Here is an 18,318-nt window from a genome sequence, read left to right on the forward strand (position 1 = left end):
CAATTTATTCTTGGTCCATGTAGTTGAAACTGTTAATATTAAAAATAGAAAGAGCGGTAAGAAAGTGGAATTGTACTATTGGAAGATAGAGAAAAAGCATCGGTTTACCACTATTATCTATATCTACTAGATATTAAAATCAAAACTTGTCATTCTTCTCTTTTGCCGTTACTCCTACTCGAAATTTCGACGTCATGGTAATACAATCAGATTAGAGAGTAGAGAGGGATAGAAAGTTGTATACCGATGCTCTTTCTTTCTCTATTAGCAGTTTGCGTCCACTTGAACAAGCTACCATACCTCGCTCTCTCTATCATCAATTTTAACTATATGGCTTAAATTCAATTCATAAAAATATGGAAGCAAAATCATTTAAGCTTCACTTTATCTTTGTTGGTTTCATCAAGTACTGTTGTTGTCTGCTTTTCTCTCATTTTCTGAGTTTTAATAAAAATAATATTGTCAAATATGACAGGAAAAAGACGTTTTTCGATAATATTGAAGATATTTGAAAATAATGCTTTTTATTGTATTAAGAAAATTTCGAAAATTTTAAGTAATATCCATGCAGCTGACTTAACAATTAATGATTAATGTATGAATCCAGAATGAAAAAATTAGATAGAAATGCAAGAATTAAGAAGCACAATTCTGAAGACAAAATAAAAAATACCAATGAAATGAAAAATTGTTCTACACCACCACCCCTGCCACCTTATGGTGATGAAGAAGGTTGGGAATTGCAGTTCTGCAAATGGTGGGGATGGAATTGGGTTAGAAAAGAAAAAAGATATGTTAATAAAATAGACCACGAATTTCAATACGATGGTCGATCTTTGAAAGAACAAACTATGAAAAATATGCAAAAAATGCGAGGAGCTGGGTAAGTATTAAACGTATATTAGGTAAATGAAATCTAAATTACCACTACACCAACGCAACGCTCACAACTACCCCATCTGCCACTGTTCAGAGAGTAAAGTAAACTGTTTAACAACAAACTTTAATTTAAACGTTGCCTGCGGTGTGGGGGTAGTTTAAACTTTAGTATAATTAGTAACCGAGAATTCCAACTTATATTTTTCAAATGGTTTACATTTCACGATATTACCTTGAGTAAATAGTTTTGGTTTTGCTAAAATAACTGAAGATATGCACATGGTATTCGATGAACCCGACGATGCTTATGAAGAAATTATCAACGTTGTCGATTTACTTAATTTAATTCTTAAACAATTAAAATTTAGAATCAATTATAGCGGTTTTTTTTATCTTGGAAAAGTTAGTTTATAATTCCGCAAGGATGGTTACTGACAAAAAAATTTGAGTTCAACTGTGTTTAGTTTAGTTTCTCTCAATATTAGTCGTAAAGTTGTGGCTTAAGACCATAACTTAGTTATCGGAACGCACGTCAGACATTGTAATTGTAGTGGTGTAGTGATGGTGTAAACAATGTGTTCAGTGTGAATATCACCAACGGTTCCAGAAATGCCAACTTAATAGTCTTATCTGCTATTCGATTCGTGAAATATCATACGTACTATTAGTCTATGTTTATTGATTTCGAATCGTGTCTAAGCTATTGTAGATGGATAATTTTACGTTAAGTCATATATCTGTCAAAACCGGCTAGAAAATGGCCATCGTGGGGATGAACAAATGCTTTTGCCTTAAGTCCTGTGGAGTTTGTGGAACTAATTATTGAATTTTAGACCTCATTTTCCACAGTTTTATTGCGAAATGGCTCCTCAAAAAGTTGCTACTTAAAGAAGTGTGAGAATGTTTTTTTTTCTGTTGTGCTTAATGTATGCAAGCAGTAAATATAATCTTAAAAGCAAGTATATATTGGAAATTGGTGGAAAATAACAGGACTCTGATCAAAGCTCTTCTCACCTAATTACCTCCTCATAAAGCTTTGAGTATTGAGTTTTATTATTGAGTACTCGCTCATATTTGATAAATTTGTACGATTAATTTCTACCAAAACTGAGTATTCTAAATTTTCAGAATTTCTTGAAAGCGTATCTGACTAAAAAATTGAAAAAAATACTCAGTTTCCGCTTATCAATTTCATTGAACAGATTTGAACAGTATCTATGAAGTCCTCTTAACATCATAAAACAAAAAATAATACAAAACATCCGAACAACCAGAAAAAATATAAAAAAGCCAACACTAGAAAGTCGATAGTTTACACCACGGCCGTCATTTTGACGTATATCAGCTGTTTTCTTAGATTAGCTAATAGACAACCTAATCATGACGTGACAGCCGTCATATTGTTATAGTTCAGTGTCCAAACAAAGCTTGTGAGTGTGCGTTTTTAACACCAGAAGGAATATTTTTTTAAAATTTATCAAATAAAATACGAAAAAAATCACCAATCACTAAGCATTTGTACGATCGCAAATGCAGTTAAAACTATATTTGGAAAGTGATCTCTAAGCTACGCTAACAATGGCGCTGTGTGACGTCAACACTCCTAACCGAATCTATCAAATAATGTCTTGTGACGTCACAAATTATACATTATCTCACTTTATAGTAAATTTTGAACAAGCAACATTAATAAATAATGTCGTTGCTTTCATGTGAACCTCATTTTATAAAGCAAATAAAATTTTAGAGGCTTCTTAAGTTTGAAAAAAATATTATGATAAACGAACCCAAAAGCAAAGCAATAAATCAACTCAAAACATTAATGAAATATTAACTGGGCTGGACTCATGGAGCATGATGGAAGCTGTTATGCACAATTTTGTTTAACGAACAGAAAAGCTGCTGCAGAACCAAAAGGCGAACAAGACACTTAGATAAAGGAGTGAGGTGTCTTATTTATTTATAAAGTTGTCAACATATGAGATGCGATATAACTTAAGTTCAATGCAAAGTTTATACACACAGGAAAAATACCAAGCAGCAAAATGTTATCTTCAATTCTTGTATGGAAAATATGACAATTTTTCTTGTCAAAGTCACCAAGAGGGATGATTTAATAGAATGAGTACACTATCAGTGTAGAGGTAATAAGCAAAACCATAATCTTGAATGGGAGGAAAGCTGGAATAGTATTCATCTGTAAATAGCAAATTCTTGTTTGAAGACTCACCAAACTAAAATAATTTGGTAATTAAAACATCTAAAATTCTTCGAAACACGTGGATAGTGTTTGGATACTAACAAGCTTTTATTATAAGCCTCGCATTTCTATTAAACAATCATGTTCGAATCTTAAAATATTATATTAACTAAATTAAAGAAAAATATTGGTGTAGACGTGTTTATATCCATCCATATTTTATATGTATATGTATATGTATTTATTATTCTAATAAATAATTACAATTTATGATAATTTTCTTCAGAATGTCTCTTTATGTCGAACGGTTTATAAAATATACTTAAATGTAAGGAGTCGTATATCTTAGTATTATTTTCCCAGTGGGGATGTTTTCAAAACCGTTATACTAGCTACTACAGCGTCACCTTAATTTGCTCCCTTTAAACGAAAAGATAATTGATGTGAATATTAGAATGGAAGCTGTAAATAATGTGTAATAAGCGGTTTGTTATAGCCTGCTAGTCGGGACAGTATACTTGGAGCGGCTGTCGGAAGCGTTTATAGATATTTTCTGTGCAATCTCCGGCTATACACAGTTCTTGTATCAGTATTTGCGTCCCGGAAACGGTTCACAAACGATACCTAAGTTGGTTGCAACACAAAACAGAATCGTTTGTATAACGGTAACTGTTCATACACGTAATCTCTATTGCGCAGAATCGTCATCGTACCAAGAACGGTTTTGTCATGGGTTGAAACGAACCTATGGTATCTGATTATTTTATTTAGTCACAAATATATGACATGCATTTGTTTCTTATTGCAATCTACGTGATCTATATTGTCAATGTTGATTCCTCTTCTTCTCACGAAACAATTCTCCGATGCTGAGATTTGTCCACTCTCTTATGTTACGGAGCCAGGATTTCTTTTGTCCTGCCGATGCCTTTATTTCCCTCTACTCTGCACTGCATTATGTTCTGTAGCAGTAGGTATTTGTCGTTGCCTAAGATGTGTCCTATATAAGATGTTTTTCTTATCTTAATAATTGTCAGCAGCTTTCTTTTGCGACCAATGCTTTTTAGTACTTCGTCGTTGGTGATTCTGTCAGTCCAGGGTAACTTCAGGATGCGTCTATAGAGCCACATCTCATTTGACATGTGGCTCTATGGAGAATGTTTTAATAGACATGAATAATTCTATATTGTTATTATAATTTATTCAAATTACATAAAAATATGATTCATATTTGCCCTTAGAGATGTTCCTTTACAACCCAAACACGATAAAAATCGCTATTTCAAGCATATACGCAACCTTTTCCTTAAATTAAAACACACGTCGAGTATTCAAAAGTTTTTTAACACTCATTCGGCTAGACATCGTTGCCAATGTACTAACTGCAACTACGGAATGAAAGAAAGAACGAACATACCATTTTTTTGTAATAAGAGATGTTACTTAGATGATAAAGGACATAAGCACATTTGTATAAAGGATCAAGCAGATGAAAGTTCTGGAAGTACATCTATAGGCTTATGTTCATCGTTGAAGCAAATTTGTTTAGGTAGTAGGTAAGCATTTTTAGTACCACATTGTAGTAGTAGTAACAAATTCTATTTTTTTCATCAAGATAGTTCCCTACTAGAGCAACACAATCATTCTATTGCTTTTCTAATAACGAATGATTTTTTTGCTGGTATCTTTTTGGCAACACTGACACAACACACGCGTGAATCGTGTCTTGTGTCTTTGTCAAAATTGTTCAGTTTGGTCTATAATTTAATCATGAATCAACTTAAGAACGAACAACGCTTGAAAATTATTAAATTTTACTATCAAAATTCATGCGAGGTTAAGAGAGTGCATCGCGCACTTCTTCCAAGTTGTGGGCAGTTTGGTTGGCCTACTGAGGGAACTATTTGGAAGCTTATGACTAAATTTCGAACCCAGTTTACACTATTGGACATTAAACCAATAACAGGCAAACGTACAGTGAGAACCGAAGAAAATATTGCGGCTGTATCCGCCAGTGTTACTGATGACAGGGAAAGATCGATTCGCCACCGTTCGCAGCAATTGGGTTTCTGTTACTCTACTACGTGGAAAATTTAGCGAAAGGATTTGGATGTAAAACCTTATAACATACGGCTGGTGCAAGAATTGAAGCCACACGATCTCCCACAACGTCTAACATTTGGTGAATGGGCGCGGGCAAAGTTGGAGGGAGATCCATCTTTTTATCGAAAAATTGTGTTCAGCGACGAAGCTCATTTCTGGTTGAATGGATACATCAACAAGCAAAACTGCCGCATCTAGAGTGAAGACCAGTAGAAGTATTGAAAGAGCTACCAATGCATCCCGAAAAAGTCACTGTTTGGTGTGGATTATGGGCCGGTGGCAAAAGCGACGATGGCGTAACGTTACTGTGAATAGCAAGCGCTACCGTGTGAGGATATTTTTGCCCAAAATAGAAGAATTGGACATGCCTGACATGTGGTTTCAACGGTGAACAGTTCATTTCACGTTTGGGGCCCATCAATTGGCCGCCTAGATCGTGTGATTTAACGTCTTTGGGCTATTTTTTGTGGGGCAATGTTAAGTCTAATGGCTACAGTGATAAACCAGCGACGATTGACGCACTGGAAACCAATATTGAAGCATTTATTCGTGAAATACCGGCCGATATGTTGGAGAGAATATGCCAAAATTGGACCTTGCGCATGGGCTATCTAAAACGGAGCCGCGGCCAACATTTGCATGGAATTATCTTCAAACATTAAATTATACTGATATTTCTATCGATTCCAAGAAAGACCTCATCAATTTTTTCAATTTTTTTTGTGGATTTCTTCAAAATCAAATCCCATATCTCTTAAAAAATCACTGATTATTTAGACACTAATCTTCAGGGACGTTTACCTCCTAATTTGAGATAAAATTTCACTATGCTAACAAAACAATGTTGTTGGGGGTCAATTCTAAAAACTAACGTGGGTAGAGAAGCAATTCAAAATATAGTTCAGCAAAGTCATTATATAGTTACGTAATGTATAAGAGATAAAAACTAAATGTTCTTCTAATAGGCTTATAATGTTAACAACCTGTACTATACTGTAACCAGCTGTTCCACTAAAATCTTTTTATAATAATGCAATTTTGAAGATTAGTACTTACTAGGAACATAATAATTCTGTAGCAGACTAGGAATTTATTTATGAAATTTCGAAATATAAATTTCTTCGTCATGAATGGTTTCCATGTATATTAAAGCGAAAAAGAAAAACTTTCCCTTTATGCAATTGCAAAATATAGTGTAGTTACATAACGTATATAGTTAATTTTCAGAAAACAAACACATAATGATGTATTAGTTACCAGGACGGACAGTTTTCAACAAACTCAGGAAATGAAAAAAACGAAAAAGAAAAAATACTATCATCTTGTTTGTAGCGGCTGTTATCCTCAAATATGCTGCTGCCGTTGTCACAAACAAACACACAACAAAGAAGTACAACATTGCGGTCTGCCTCTACAATCAAATGCGAAAGTAATTTAATCAATAAGTTTTATTATACAGGGTATGTCTCATAAGTAATATTGGTTGTCATATGTGAAAATTCTTACGTCCCGTCGTAATTTGGTAAGACTACTCTCAAATTCTCTCTATGTTTAGTGAAGACACAGTACGTTTTTATAATAAATAGTATTAAGTGTCATAAAAATGAAATCCATGTATTGTTGAGACATTATTGAAAACAAAAATTAAAGCAACCGTGGCAGCAAGGAAAATGTGTGAAAGACACATCCAATGAGCGAACGGCACAGCATTGGTTCAATCATTTCCATAGTGAAAATTTGGACAAAGGTTACCAAGGAAGCAATAAAAAACCAACCTATAACCAGCACTCGATTACCGGACTCTCTTGAACCCTCTAAAAATACCGTACATCGCCATTTGAAATGAATAACGTAGATCTATAAAAGTTGACGAATGATGCCGCACGAATTAACCAAGATTAAAAAGAAACATCGTGTAGAGGTGTATAAAGAGCTACTTGTTCTTGTCGAAATATTATTGTTTTATTAAACTTTATTAGTATTAGATATTACCTGCAAAGACAAAAGGATTATCTAATCAATCCAAACAAAGAAAATCAGTAGTTAGACAAAGGACAATTACCAGATCCCGCCGCAAAGATTGATCCATTCAAGCGGCGATTCTTATTGGGTCGAAATTATTCCAGATAGTCGAACATCAAGCCAAGATATATAATAGACAGCGAATGTATGAGGTTTTATCAGAGAAATATCCAGGTTTAGTTAACATAGAGCGGGTTCGCTTACAACAAGATAATGCTAAACTACATATAACGAAAGTTACGCGGAATCAGCACACCTAAAACATCCAGCAGACCTTACAATCAGATTACTTTTATTCAGATCTGTGGCAAAATTACTTCATGGGAAAAGAATTTGAGTCCAAAGTAGTTTTGAGAATGCAGTACGACAATTTTTTTGCATTCAAGTCATAAGAATGGTTTTACCAAGGTTCATAAGAACTTGCTGAGCTTTGGGTTTCCATAGAATACGATGGGCTATACTTCGAATATCAAAGTTTTCTTTTGTATGATTATTTAATAAACAGAGTGAAAGGAAATCGACATTATTTATGAGACACCCCCTATATTTCTGCATTATGAAACAGAATCCACAATTAGGCGAAAAGAATATGCTAGTATACACAACCGGATTCACAAATATTTAATTTGTGTTGAAAGTTCTTATAAATTTTCTTCAAAAGTACATAATTTTTTACAAACAATAATAATGTGTACAGAATGTTCTAATATATAAATATAAATGTTGATTTTACACAATTACAAGAAAAGTAAAATTAGATTATAAGTACCAATAGAAAATTCGGGGATATTAAACAAAAATGGCGCTGCTGTGGTGTTTAATAAGTTAACAACTTTCTGAACTTTAAAAATATTGATTATTAGACAATTCAATTCTTTTCGAGAAATTGTCTAATATGATTTAAATAGTATACTGAGGTTTTGTAACAAAATTTTAGGATGGATCAATCAATTTCTTATAAGTCTACAATTAAATGAACCAAACTGTCGATATTGGAATCTACGCTGGATTGGAAAGGGCCATACATAATTTCACGTAAACTAGTAACACTTTCAAGACCAACAACCAGTACCAATGGTTTTGGTACTGATTGTTAGGATTCAAGAACAAAAATTTTTAGATCCAGGCATTACACTTTTCAGCGCCATTCCGTATATTTTATTTCCGAGACAACCCTGCAATATAAGTAAAGTGATGTCTTCATGTTTACTGTTCTTCAGCCGTGTATATAGCAACAATGTACCAACTGTTGTAATAATTTTCCATTTGTAAGATACTTCAATCCTATATTTAAGTACAGTTACCTTCGCTCTCACAAATTATCGCCTAAGAATAAATTCTGTTCCATAAGCAATGCAGCTTTCTGTTTAGTTTTTGTTTTTTTACTGAACCATGTTCTTTAGGATTCTTCACGGGAACCAAAATATTCAATATACAAACCTAATGATGATAAGCATAAAATACCCGAATTGCCTCCAGGTGACTACACATACCAACAATTACGTCAAGACTCATCTAAAATAAGACGACATCTTCCAAATCGTCCGCGATATAGGCCTCTAAAATATCACGTACAACTTCACAGATGTAATGAAAACAAAGAAGAAACAAATTACGTAGAAACTAAAGGAGAAAGACATTTCTGCTGCCATTGCTCCCACTTAGGAGACGAGTACGATCAAATAATCCCTGAAAAAGAGAATCCTGATCGTTTAAATAACAAACAGGTTAATATCTACTAATAACAAATTTAGTCCAAACAACAGATGTCACCACGACTTAATAACTTGTTTAGAATGGGTCTATTTCACTTTTCTTTTTGGAAAAATCCAAAATCCAGATGTATGGAAAAAGTCTTATTATTTCTATTTGATTTATCAGAAAAATTACCTATGTTATGAATAAAACTAAAAGGTGTGGTAATTATGGTCCGGGAATTTGTCAAAACTGGCAACAATACGAAACTTCGTCGACATCTGCCTAGTAAATCGTCTCTTCCTATCAGTTTTACATCAAGTCTGCAGTAGATAGCATGTTTGGTTTCTGCTTCATACACAAATTAATTGAGCAGCTTAACGCGATTTGATTATTAATAAAATATGGGGGAAAATCCTCGTCAATTCCAAATTATGTATGAAATCAAATGTCAAAAAACACCTGTTTCAATGGGCAAAAAGTGTGACGTGAATTGGTAGAAGTTGACTAGCTCTTGTGATTCATGCATAGTCTGATAAATTGGTTATAAACGAAATAGTATATATTACGTTACGAGTTTGGTAAGTGATACATTTCGCACTAGTTACGTAACGAGTGCGAAATACACTTTTCAACGAGTTGTGTACACTATTTTTCCTACGATCACGTAAAAAATTCTTCAAAAAAGCTATTTTTTAAATAAGAAAGTCTTTTTAAACAATATCACACATGTGTTGAAAAGTATATAAACTTACCTGTTAGTAAAATCAAGACAGTTATGAAGAATGTTTTCCTTCACTATGCAGAATAGATTTTCGTTCAATTACGTTTATATTACCTAGTAATAGTAATAGCACTTAATTTTAATGTTTAAATTATTATTCAGACAATAGTATGTATTTGAGCACAAATCACAACAAACTTTCAATTTTTATTGTAAACAATAATATAACCTTAAAAAATCATATTGTCTACCTCTTAAGTCTTCTTAAATTTGGCCTCTTGCTTTCGGCAGTTGAGAAGAAGTCACATCTCAAAGAAACGTATCGTGGTATCGTAAAAAAAGTCAAAAATCAAATAAGTTGTAACCGTGTATATAAACGGTTAACTCCAGACAATTACCATGGATGAGTTGATTCGCGGGAATTATTGTGCGGAGTTGAATTTAGGGTATTGTGAAGGCTGTCAAAAAAAATTTTAATAAAAGTATTTTTTTATTGATAAATTCCCGGAACTCAATTAGTAAAAAGTTCTCGATTTTTCCCTCATAATTACTGTATTTGTGAAGTGAACTCGTTAATGAAAGCTCTTTGAAATAATAAAATAACCAGGAGGTTTCTGTCCTTTGGAATAACTATACCTTGTTATAGATCAACGAATCGCCAAAAAAATCTGTTAATTTCAAACGACGGCAGTCAGCCCTTCCTGTATTATCTGAGTCATCATATTCAGATAACGTTTCGGAAATACCTTCTTATTCGGTAAATAGAAATTGTTTTGAAAGATGCGCTTATAAAAACAAAGAAGATTCGAATGTTGGAATCAAGGATCAATTGTGTCAAGAGAGATGGGAAGCAACGTATGATCGCCCGGAACAGAAAAACATTCGTTCTACGCAAGAGTCTCACCGACGTATGAGATGTCAGTCTTATCCAGGGTCACCAAAAGATAAAGGTTTGTTTTTTATGTAAAACGGATAATTTTCATCCAGAAATCAGTTCTTCTCAATTAAAAAACTATCTTTCGTTATTTCTTGCTGGAAGTCGGTCATCTTTTATTTTAATGCCGACTAAATTACTTCATTATGATGCATCCTCCATGAACCCGCTAAAAATTATCTGTTTACAAATTTTCAAAACGCGTAATTAAACGACGTCAATTTTTTTATGGGGTTGTTTGGCGTGCGTGGCTGAAGTTGTGACATGAAAATGATTTGCTTAAACAAACTATATTAGACAAAGACAGAGGCGGATACATCTGTGGTGGTTATCATCATGATTAAAGGAGTTCATCAGGTTACAGGAAAACCACAGAAAACCGGTTACATCTACGAGAGGAGAGGATGGAGGTTGAGCATTTGGGTTTCACCTAATTGGAAGGCAAAATAAGTTAAACATATAACCAAATCCTAGCGTGGAAATGGAGTGTCACACCTATAAATGTCGATAGAAGAGGGACTATTTGGAGCCTTGTACAGACACCTTAACTTGAACCTTTTAAAATCACTGCCAAAGATTTGAATATCGCAAGTGTCAGTTCTTCCACGCCACTTGAAAGAAGAAGATTACATAGAGTCATTGTTGCAAATCTAATAGGCTCTTAGTGCCACACTTAAAACTACCAAAGGCCGATAAACTTTGAGAAGCTAATCAGGCACTAATGCTTGAAAATTCGAAAGTAGGCAAACTTTGAGGCTTGGTCGTATGATTGAATGATTCCGGGTGAATGAATGAGCACTCATCGATGACGTGGCGTGAAGTTTCTTCCGCCCTCCTCCATTCACCAATACCATTCTAAATGACTAAATGAATGTCAAATGTCAAAACAAAACTTGTGTTCCATAACCAGCATCAGTTTTTTTGATTCGAAATAAATTTTACTTATAAATTATCTCTAAACTTGTCTCGCAATAAAACCAGACTTCATTGTAATATTTCATATGTTGTAGAAATTCTTACTTATTAACTACTTGGCTGGCTCTATAGTGCATGGAGGACTTTGGCCTCCTTTATCACATATCTTCACTTCGCTCGATTCCTAACCCACTCTAGGTGGTACCACTTTATGTGTGCGTGTAAGATCCAGTGGGATGTGCCGAGCAGGACACTCTGGTTTCACCGGTTGGCGAATTGGACTTGGGGTAAGCGACCCCACACTGGAAAATCTATTATTACGAAACATAAAACACTGCAAAACCGGATGTGAAAATAACAGCTCAAAAAACAATCGCGAGAATCAGTGATTTGAAGTATGAACTATTACAGCACTTTATTCGCCAGACTTGGTTCCCTCTGAATTATGGCTGTTTTCACATCTTAATAAATTCGCGCGCGAAAAACAATTTCCATCACTCATCCATCACCAATATGATCTCGAACCATAATTATGTTTTTGTCTTATCGAACGACAAAAATTATTCAACGAACAGGTTACTTGTTTTGCAGGTAGAATAAAATGTAAGGTAACAATTTATTTTATAAACAAATGGCTACTCGCGTAGTCATGTGAATGTAATTTTTAAATAAATTCTTTGAAAGCAAAAACATCGTTTTAAGCAAATAAATCATCATCGCGATTTTTCTTATCAAGCTAATAATTCTATCAACGACTAACTATATTTAAGCTGTTTTACAGATTCGCCTAATTGTTACAATTGGTATTCACCACTTCACGCCAGTAAACCTTCAAAATATCGAAGAAAATTATTCGACCGTTACAAATTTGTACGAAAATATCATAATTTCCAGAAGCAGCAACCTCACAAATCAACCAAAACAACAAATCCCAAACGACCATCTAGCCACATTAACAATTATCCTCATGTTCCATGTAAGAAACCAAAAATAAGCGATACGCAAGAAACAGAATTTCCCTATAAAATTTATCGTGACTGGAACATTTTTGGGAAAAATATGCTCCCTAAATTTGGATCATACAATCGAATGTACCATCAAATAAAAAATACGCGATCTGATATCTTTGATAGACATTATTCTTTGAAGTTGGAAGAAGAATTCCCTAGCCCAGTATTAGGAAAAATGTATAATCTATCTCCAAGATCGATCTTAGATCCGAAAAATTATACAAGATCCTCTTTACCAGATCCCATAGATGTAGATAATGATTTTAAATATTTAGAAAATGTGAAAGCTTCAGTTAAGGTAGATCACAATACTAGGATTATGTTAGATGCTGCTTGTGACGCTATTTTATTCAATAACAAACATCAAACCGCTGAAAGTACTTTAATAAGAAAATTTTCATATCCCGATGTTGACGAGGTTAGTAATTTGTAACATACTCTATATAAATTGTTGATATTTGAAAAGTTTTTCTATTTAATATGCTTTTAGTTTTGATTTAATTTCCTACAGACTTCAAAAATTTGGATAATTCCTTTGTTCGCATATTGTGGCGCAGTAGTCACTTCTGATTTATTTAGTCTAACAATCAAGTTTTTGAAGAAATTAATTTGTAACTGTAATTTATTGAAAAAAATCGCATCAATTGCGTATCTAAAAGAGCACAAAGCAGTTATAAATTAAAAACAAGATTTATATATATATTAAAGATAAGATTGCGACTTATCTGTAGAAACCGGGATGGTTGCAGTGCTCAACTGAATTCTCAGTTGTTGGAGTTCTATATCCTTTGTTGAACTCTCAACCTGGCAGCTGTAGAACTGCGGAAATAAATAAAATGAGAAAGGAAACGGGAGCACAGATGGAAATTACTAAAGAAGGAACGAGTAGATAGAATAGATTTTAATAAAAAGGAGCTTATGCTCTAACATATAAAAAACTGATTTTTGAAATATATATAACCAAACAGGAATCTGTTCTATTTTATTCATTCTGTTCCCCAAGTAAATAGAAAATACGAATTTACACGAAAACTATTATACAAAATTTGTTTAAAACAAAAAAAGGAAATAAATAAAGATAATTGGAATTTTGTAAGCATTATAATAAAAAGCAAAGTTAAAAAGATATTAACAACCAGCTTACAAATTTTCATCTGGAAGGAAATAACATATTTAAATAAATTACGTAAGAAAGATTCACCGTGTGTATAAATGATTAAAATATTTTTAAATAAATTATAAGAAGATTAGATTATTACTATAACCCAAAAATGAAACAACAGATATCAAGATTTACAGTTCAAAGTATTCTAAATCCACGACCTGCGAAGACACGCATCGCCACTGGTCGACCTAGTGACGACTCCAGAAATGTTTAATAAAATCCACAAAGCTATACTGGATGAGCGTCGACTGAAGGTGCGCGAGCTAGCGGACAGTAGGCATTCCAAAAAGTGCGGTACATACATCTTATATTAAGTGAAAATTTGGACATGAGAAAGCTGTGCGCAAGATGGGTGCTGCGTTTGCTCACAATGGAACCAAAACAGCGACCGTTTTTTGTTGCCTATCTTGAAAAAGGAAAAACTATCAGCGGCGACTATAATGCGAACTTATTAAAACATTAGAGCGAAAAAAGAAGAAGAAGAAAGTGTTGTTTCATCAAGACAATTCACCAGTTCACAAATTCGTTATTGCAATTTCCAAAATTATTGAATTGATCGGCCTGTTCGCCAGATGAAGCCCCCTTAGATAATTTTCTGTTCCAAGACTTGAAAAAATGGTTCGATGGTTAAAGATTTTCCAACAATGAAGAGGTGATGTCGACAGTTAATAACTATTTTGAGGAGCTTGACGATTCTCATTATACAAAGGTCATCGAACGAATTATCAACTCTAATCACTACACTTTACACCTGACTCAAATTTAAATGCACTTTTCACTAATTGTTATGTAAAGTTCGAAAAGTCACTACTCTGATGGTAGCACTTAATTTTAAATTACCAATTGTATTTATTTCATTGTTTTCAGGATGTTTGCAATAAATTTGACGGGTCTTCTCGTCAACTTTTTCCAATTAGTTCAACACCACAAAAATCGGATTTAGTATTTATGGAAAAATTAGAGAAGTTGGTAGAAAGCATTTTAAACTCTAAATTGGAACAGTGCAAAAAACGTAACGACGAGAATAATGACTCTCCAGTTTTATCGGTACCTAATAAACTGCCGGAAATAACCACTGACTCGCAACTAAGTACAGGACACAGTATTTCGGAACAATTTAATAAGCTTAATAATCTTTTCGAAAAAATGGATCAAGTCACTACACAAAACGAAGCTAATATTAAAAAAATTCAAGACGCGATACAACCACTTTCTGAGACAAAAGAAAAGAATTCAAACTTGGAAGGTGAGTACAGTTTTTATCATTGATATTAGTGTTTTGTGTTAGATCTGGATACGTTATTTAAGCGCAAACAGAATTTGTTTGGAGGCGTCCACTGTTTATATAAGGGATCCAATGTTTTCCATATTCATTTAGTTCAAACAGAAAAAATAATAGGGTTATTGCAAGTTTTCCATAAAAATTTTCCAGGATAAAGTCATGACTTTCAAACCAATGAAAATTTATTAATAAATATGGTTGATGAGAGACCGGACAAGAGCAAGGTTTGAATTATATCAAATATTTGAATATTTTTCAGTCTACATAATACGAGGTCTGTTTTTTTTCAACCTCCAATCGCTCCGCACAGACACTACGCCGGCATGCGCTATGTGCAACTGCGAAGCTCTCGCACTACACACTTCGCCATTGTTGACATTCAGGCGTCAGTCGGCGTTGTGCTACAGCCACGTAGACACGTCCGCCATTATTGATGCTCCCGCCAAGTGTGGTTCGTTTTCTACATGCTGAGGATCATAGTGCTGCAGAAATCCATCGGAGAATGAGGCGCGTGTTTGGGGAAAACTTCATGAATAATGTGCGTAAATGATGTCGAAAGTTTAAAGATGGCCGTAATGATATTCATGATAAAGGGGTCCAAGGACGCATATCTATCGTTTCAGATACCTGGTTCAACGAGTTGACAGAATGGTTAAAGGAAACAACAAATTCCCCATTACTGCTTTGTCTACGAAATTTCCAGAAGTTTCAAGACGTGTTTTGTACTCTATTGTTCCTGAACGGTTAGGTTACATTGGCGGCAACTTCCTTTGAAGTGGGTATTGAAAAGCTTGTCCACAGATATGACAAATGTCTCAATCTCGTATTGGTGATTATGTCAAAAAGTAACCGTAATTGTACCAATCTTTTGGTAATAAAATTATTGTTTTATATAGGCCAGTTATCAATTGTGACATTTCAATTTTCTTATCCACTTCAAGTTTATTTGTTAGGGTGAGATTCCTTCCCTTAATATTAGTATATACCTAACTCAACCGACAAGACCGAGCAAACAACCTAGAGTAGTGATTGGCACTATGATTATTTACATAATTATTGTAGTACAGTGGTGCCAAAATTAGAAAATCATCAATCGTTATCATTCCCAACAAAGAAAGTGTGTCAGGCAAAGAATGACCCACTGACCACCTTCCATCTTTAAGACTGATGGCCCACTATTTGCTTACCAGGTCAAGGCCTTACGACTAGGTTTACTACGAACAGCTGTATTTCCCGATCGTGTTACCAATTGATATTCAATATTTACTGTATGCTGGGTTTGTACTAAAAATTCGTTTTTTAACACTTAAATATTCTGGTGGGCCAGGGACGGCCCTCATTATTTTAAGCTAGGAATTAAGGAGCCACCCTCATTTTTCCTGTCATACCTCTACCTTTAATTGAAGAAAAAAAATACACAGTGTTATCTAATAATCTTTAATAAAAGTAGAAGAAAAATGAATTTAAACATTTTGTTCTTCCTTCTTTTCTCACGTCCACCCTGTCGATCTGGTGCGCTTCTGAGCCACGACTTTAGAATGAAATCAATCTCTATGTGGTTGAGATTACTACATAATATCTATAAAGAAAAAGCTCATAAAGTAACTTTTAAAATATATAACACTCAAATGACAATCTCCATTTCTGTTTATGAAAGAAAACATGACACGCGAGCACAGATAAACAATTCTGTGATACGAGCAGGTTAAGCTAGAAAGATAGCTACTTCAGATTTTCATTTATACATTTCATGTGAACCGTATGTTTTTAAGATAATCATAAAAAAGAAAGATTGTGTCCGGCAAGTGATGTCAATTTTGAGCAATACATTGTTCTAGTCTTTGACGGAAACTTAGGTCCTCCAAAGTACGCGGTTTATTGTTGTACACACGCGATTTCAGAAACCCGCACAGAAATAAATCACAACTACTCAAGTCGGAGGACCGATACTTTTTTACTTTGAGTTATTTTCTTTTAAATACGGAATTTGTGAAAAAACGCCTGTTTATGTATTTCAAATGTTTTAAGCGCGTAAGCAAAATACCTTCAATACCTAAAAACTAATATCAAACATAAAACATATTATTCGGTTACTTATCTTAATCGCACTTCTTTAATAAATTGGTACGTAACCTTGAATCAAAACTAAGCTTCACTTTAAAAATAAAAACATGAGACACTAAAAGCTTCAGGGGAATCCCAAGTCAGAGCGCGTTAGTTAGGCAACTATAGATACGTGAGCCAGTAAGAGTGCATTCACGAGGGAGGTTCAGCATGTCGTTACGACTTGCTATGCCTGACTCGCTCACTTAAAATTTCCGTCGAATCCCCGACTCTGCGAATTTCTCGTCTTTTCCCGGTTTTCAAATATCCTAAACACCCTGTAGTTGTATAATAGATTCTATATGTTCACCAATCATAGTTTCCGAAAAGACCTTAAAAGATTTATCAATAAAGCACGGTTTATATACGATACCATGGAATTTGCGTAAAATATGGCGGCGATTTAGAAGATGCGTAGAGCATGACCAAATATCATCCACCCACAGAACATACCACGGTTTAAGTGATATTGTTATAATAATAATTTATTTCTATTGCAGAATCCACAAACCAACCTCTTTCTGTTAGTTTAATAGATAAAATTATGTCCAGCTTTAATAAAAAAGAAGAAAAACATTCTACTATGCCAGAAGACCTTCGTAGTTTACCAAAAATTAATGATAAAACTAAAACTCTCTCCAGCAAAAATGAAGTTTTTCCAGAATCTTCAACTTCTGGAATTAACCGAACGAAAAATTTCAATATTCAATCAAGCCATTCTTATGGTAATCAACAAGAAGCATCCAAGTTTGTTTTTAAAAATGTTAGCGACGTTTCTGTAAAATCCAAATTACCAGTTTTTCAACATATTCTGAATAATACTTATCCCGTGTCAATATCACGCACTAGAAAAGGTTTTAGAACTAGAGATACTATCAAAAATAGAAAAATGAGAACAAGAATTCCAGTTAGAAAGAAAATTTAAATGCTTTTATTGAATAGAGGCAACTAAATTTTTTTAAAAAATATACTTCAAGAGTAAAAAGAGTTTTTATTTATTTACATTGAAATACTTATGATGAAAGCTACACAAACGCCATAATTTTTTTTCTTTTGACCATAGACATAGTAATACTAGACCGTACCATTCATGTACGTTCTATGTTGAAAAGTTGTACTTACGCTGGAGTACCATCACCTCCCACATTTGATAAGATAACTATAAAGAAACTTCTATGTATGCCATTCTAATATTAGAACATGAATTTCATTGCATGCACAGACTAGTACAAACATCACCTATATTCAGATGCTTCAAAGACAAAGAAAGACAAATGGACACATTG

At 33.8% G+C, this 18,318-nt stretch overlaps 1 protein-coding gene across 2 annotated transcripts; it reads left to right on the forward strand.

Moving 5' to 3' along the window:
* Nucleotides 1-477: 477 nt before the first annotated feature.
* LOC130902133 (uncharacterized) lies at nucleotides 478-18,017 on the forward strand. Of its 2 annotated transcripts, XM_057813991.1 has the most exons (8): nucleotides 478-883; nucleotides 4,321-4,635; nucleotides 6,410-6,611; nucleotides 8,608-8,931; nucleotides 10,270-10,573; nucleotides 12,254-12,900; nucleotides 14,515-14,893; nucleotides 17,533-18,017. In XM_057813991.1, the coding sequence occupies exons 1-8, from the start codon at nucleotides 594-596 to the stop codon at nucleotides 17,955-17,957; spliced, it is 2,886 nt and encodes a 961-aa protein (XP_057669974.1). In that variant the 5' UTR covers nucleotides 478-593; the 3' UTR covers nucleotides 17,958-18,017. The 2 variants fall into 2 exon arrangements, with proteins under 2 accessions (XP_057669974.1, XP_057669975.1); XM_057813992.1 differs by lacking the exon at nucleotides 4,321-4,635.
* The last annotated feature ends 301 nt before the right edge of the window (nucleotides 18,018-18,318 follow it).

This window comes from Diorhabda carinulata, chromosome X (genome assembly GCF_026250575.1).
Source record: "Diorhabda carinulata isolate Delta chromosome X, icDioCari1.1, whole genome shotgun sequence".
Taxonomy (NCBI): Eukaryota; Metazoa; Arthropoda; class Insecta; order Coleoptera; family Chrysomelidae; genus Diorhabda; species Diorhabda carinulata.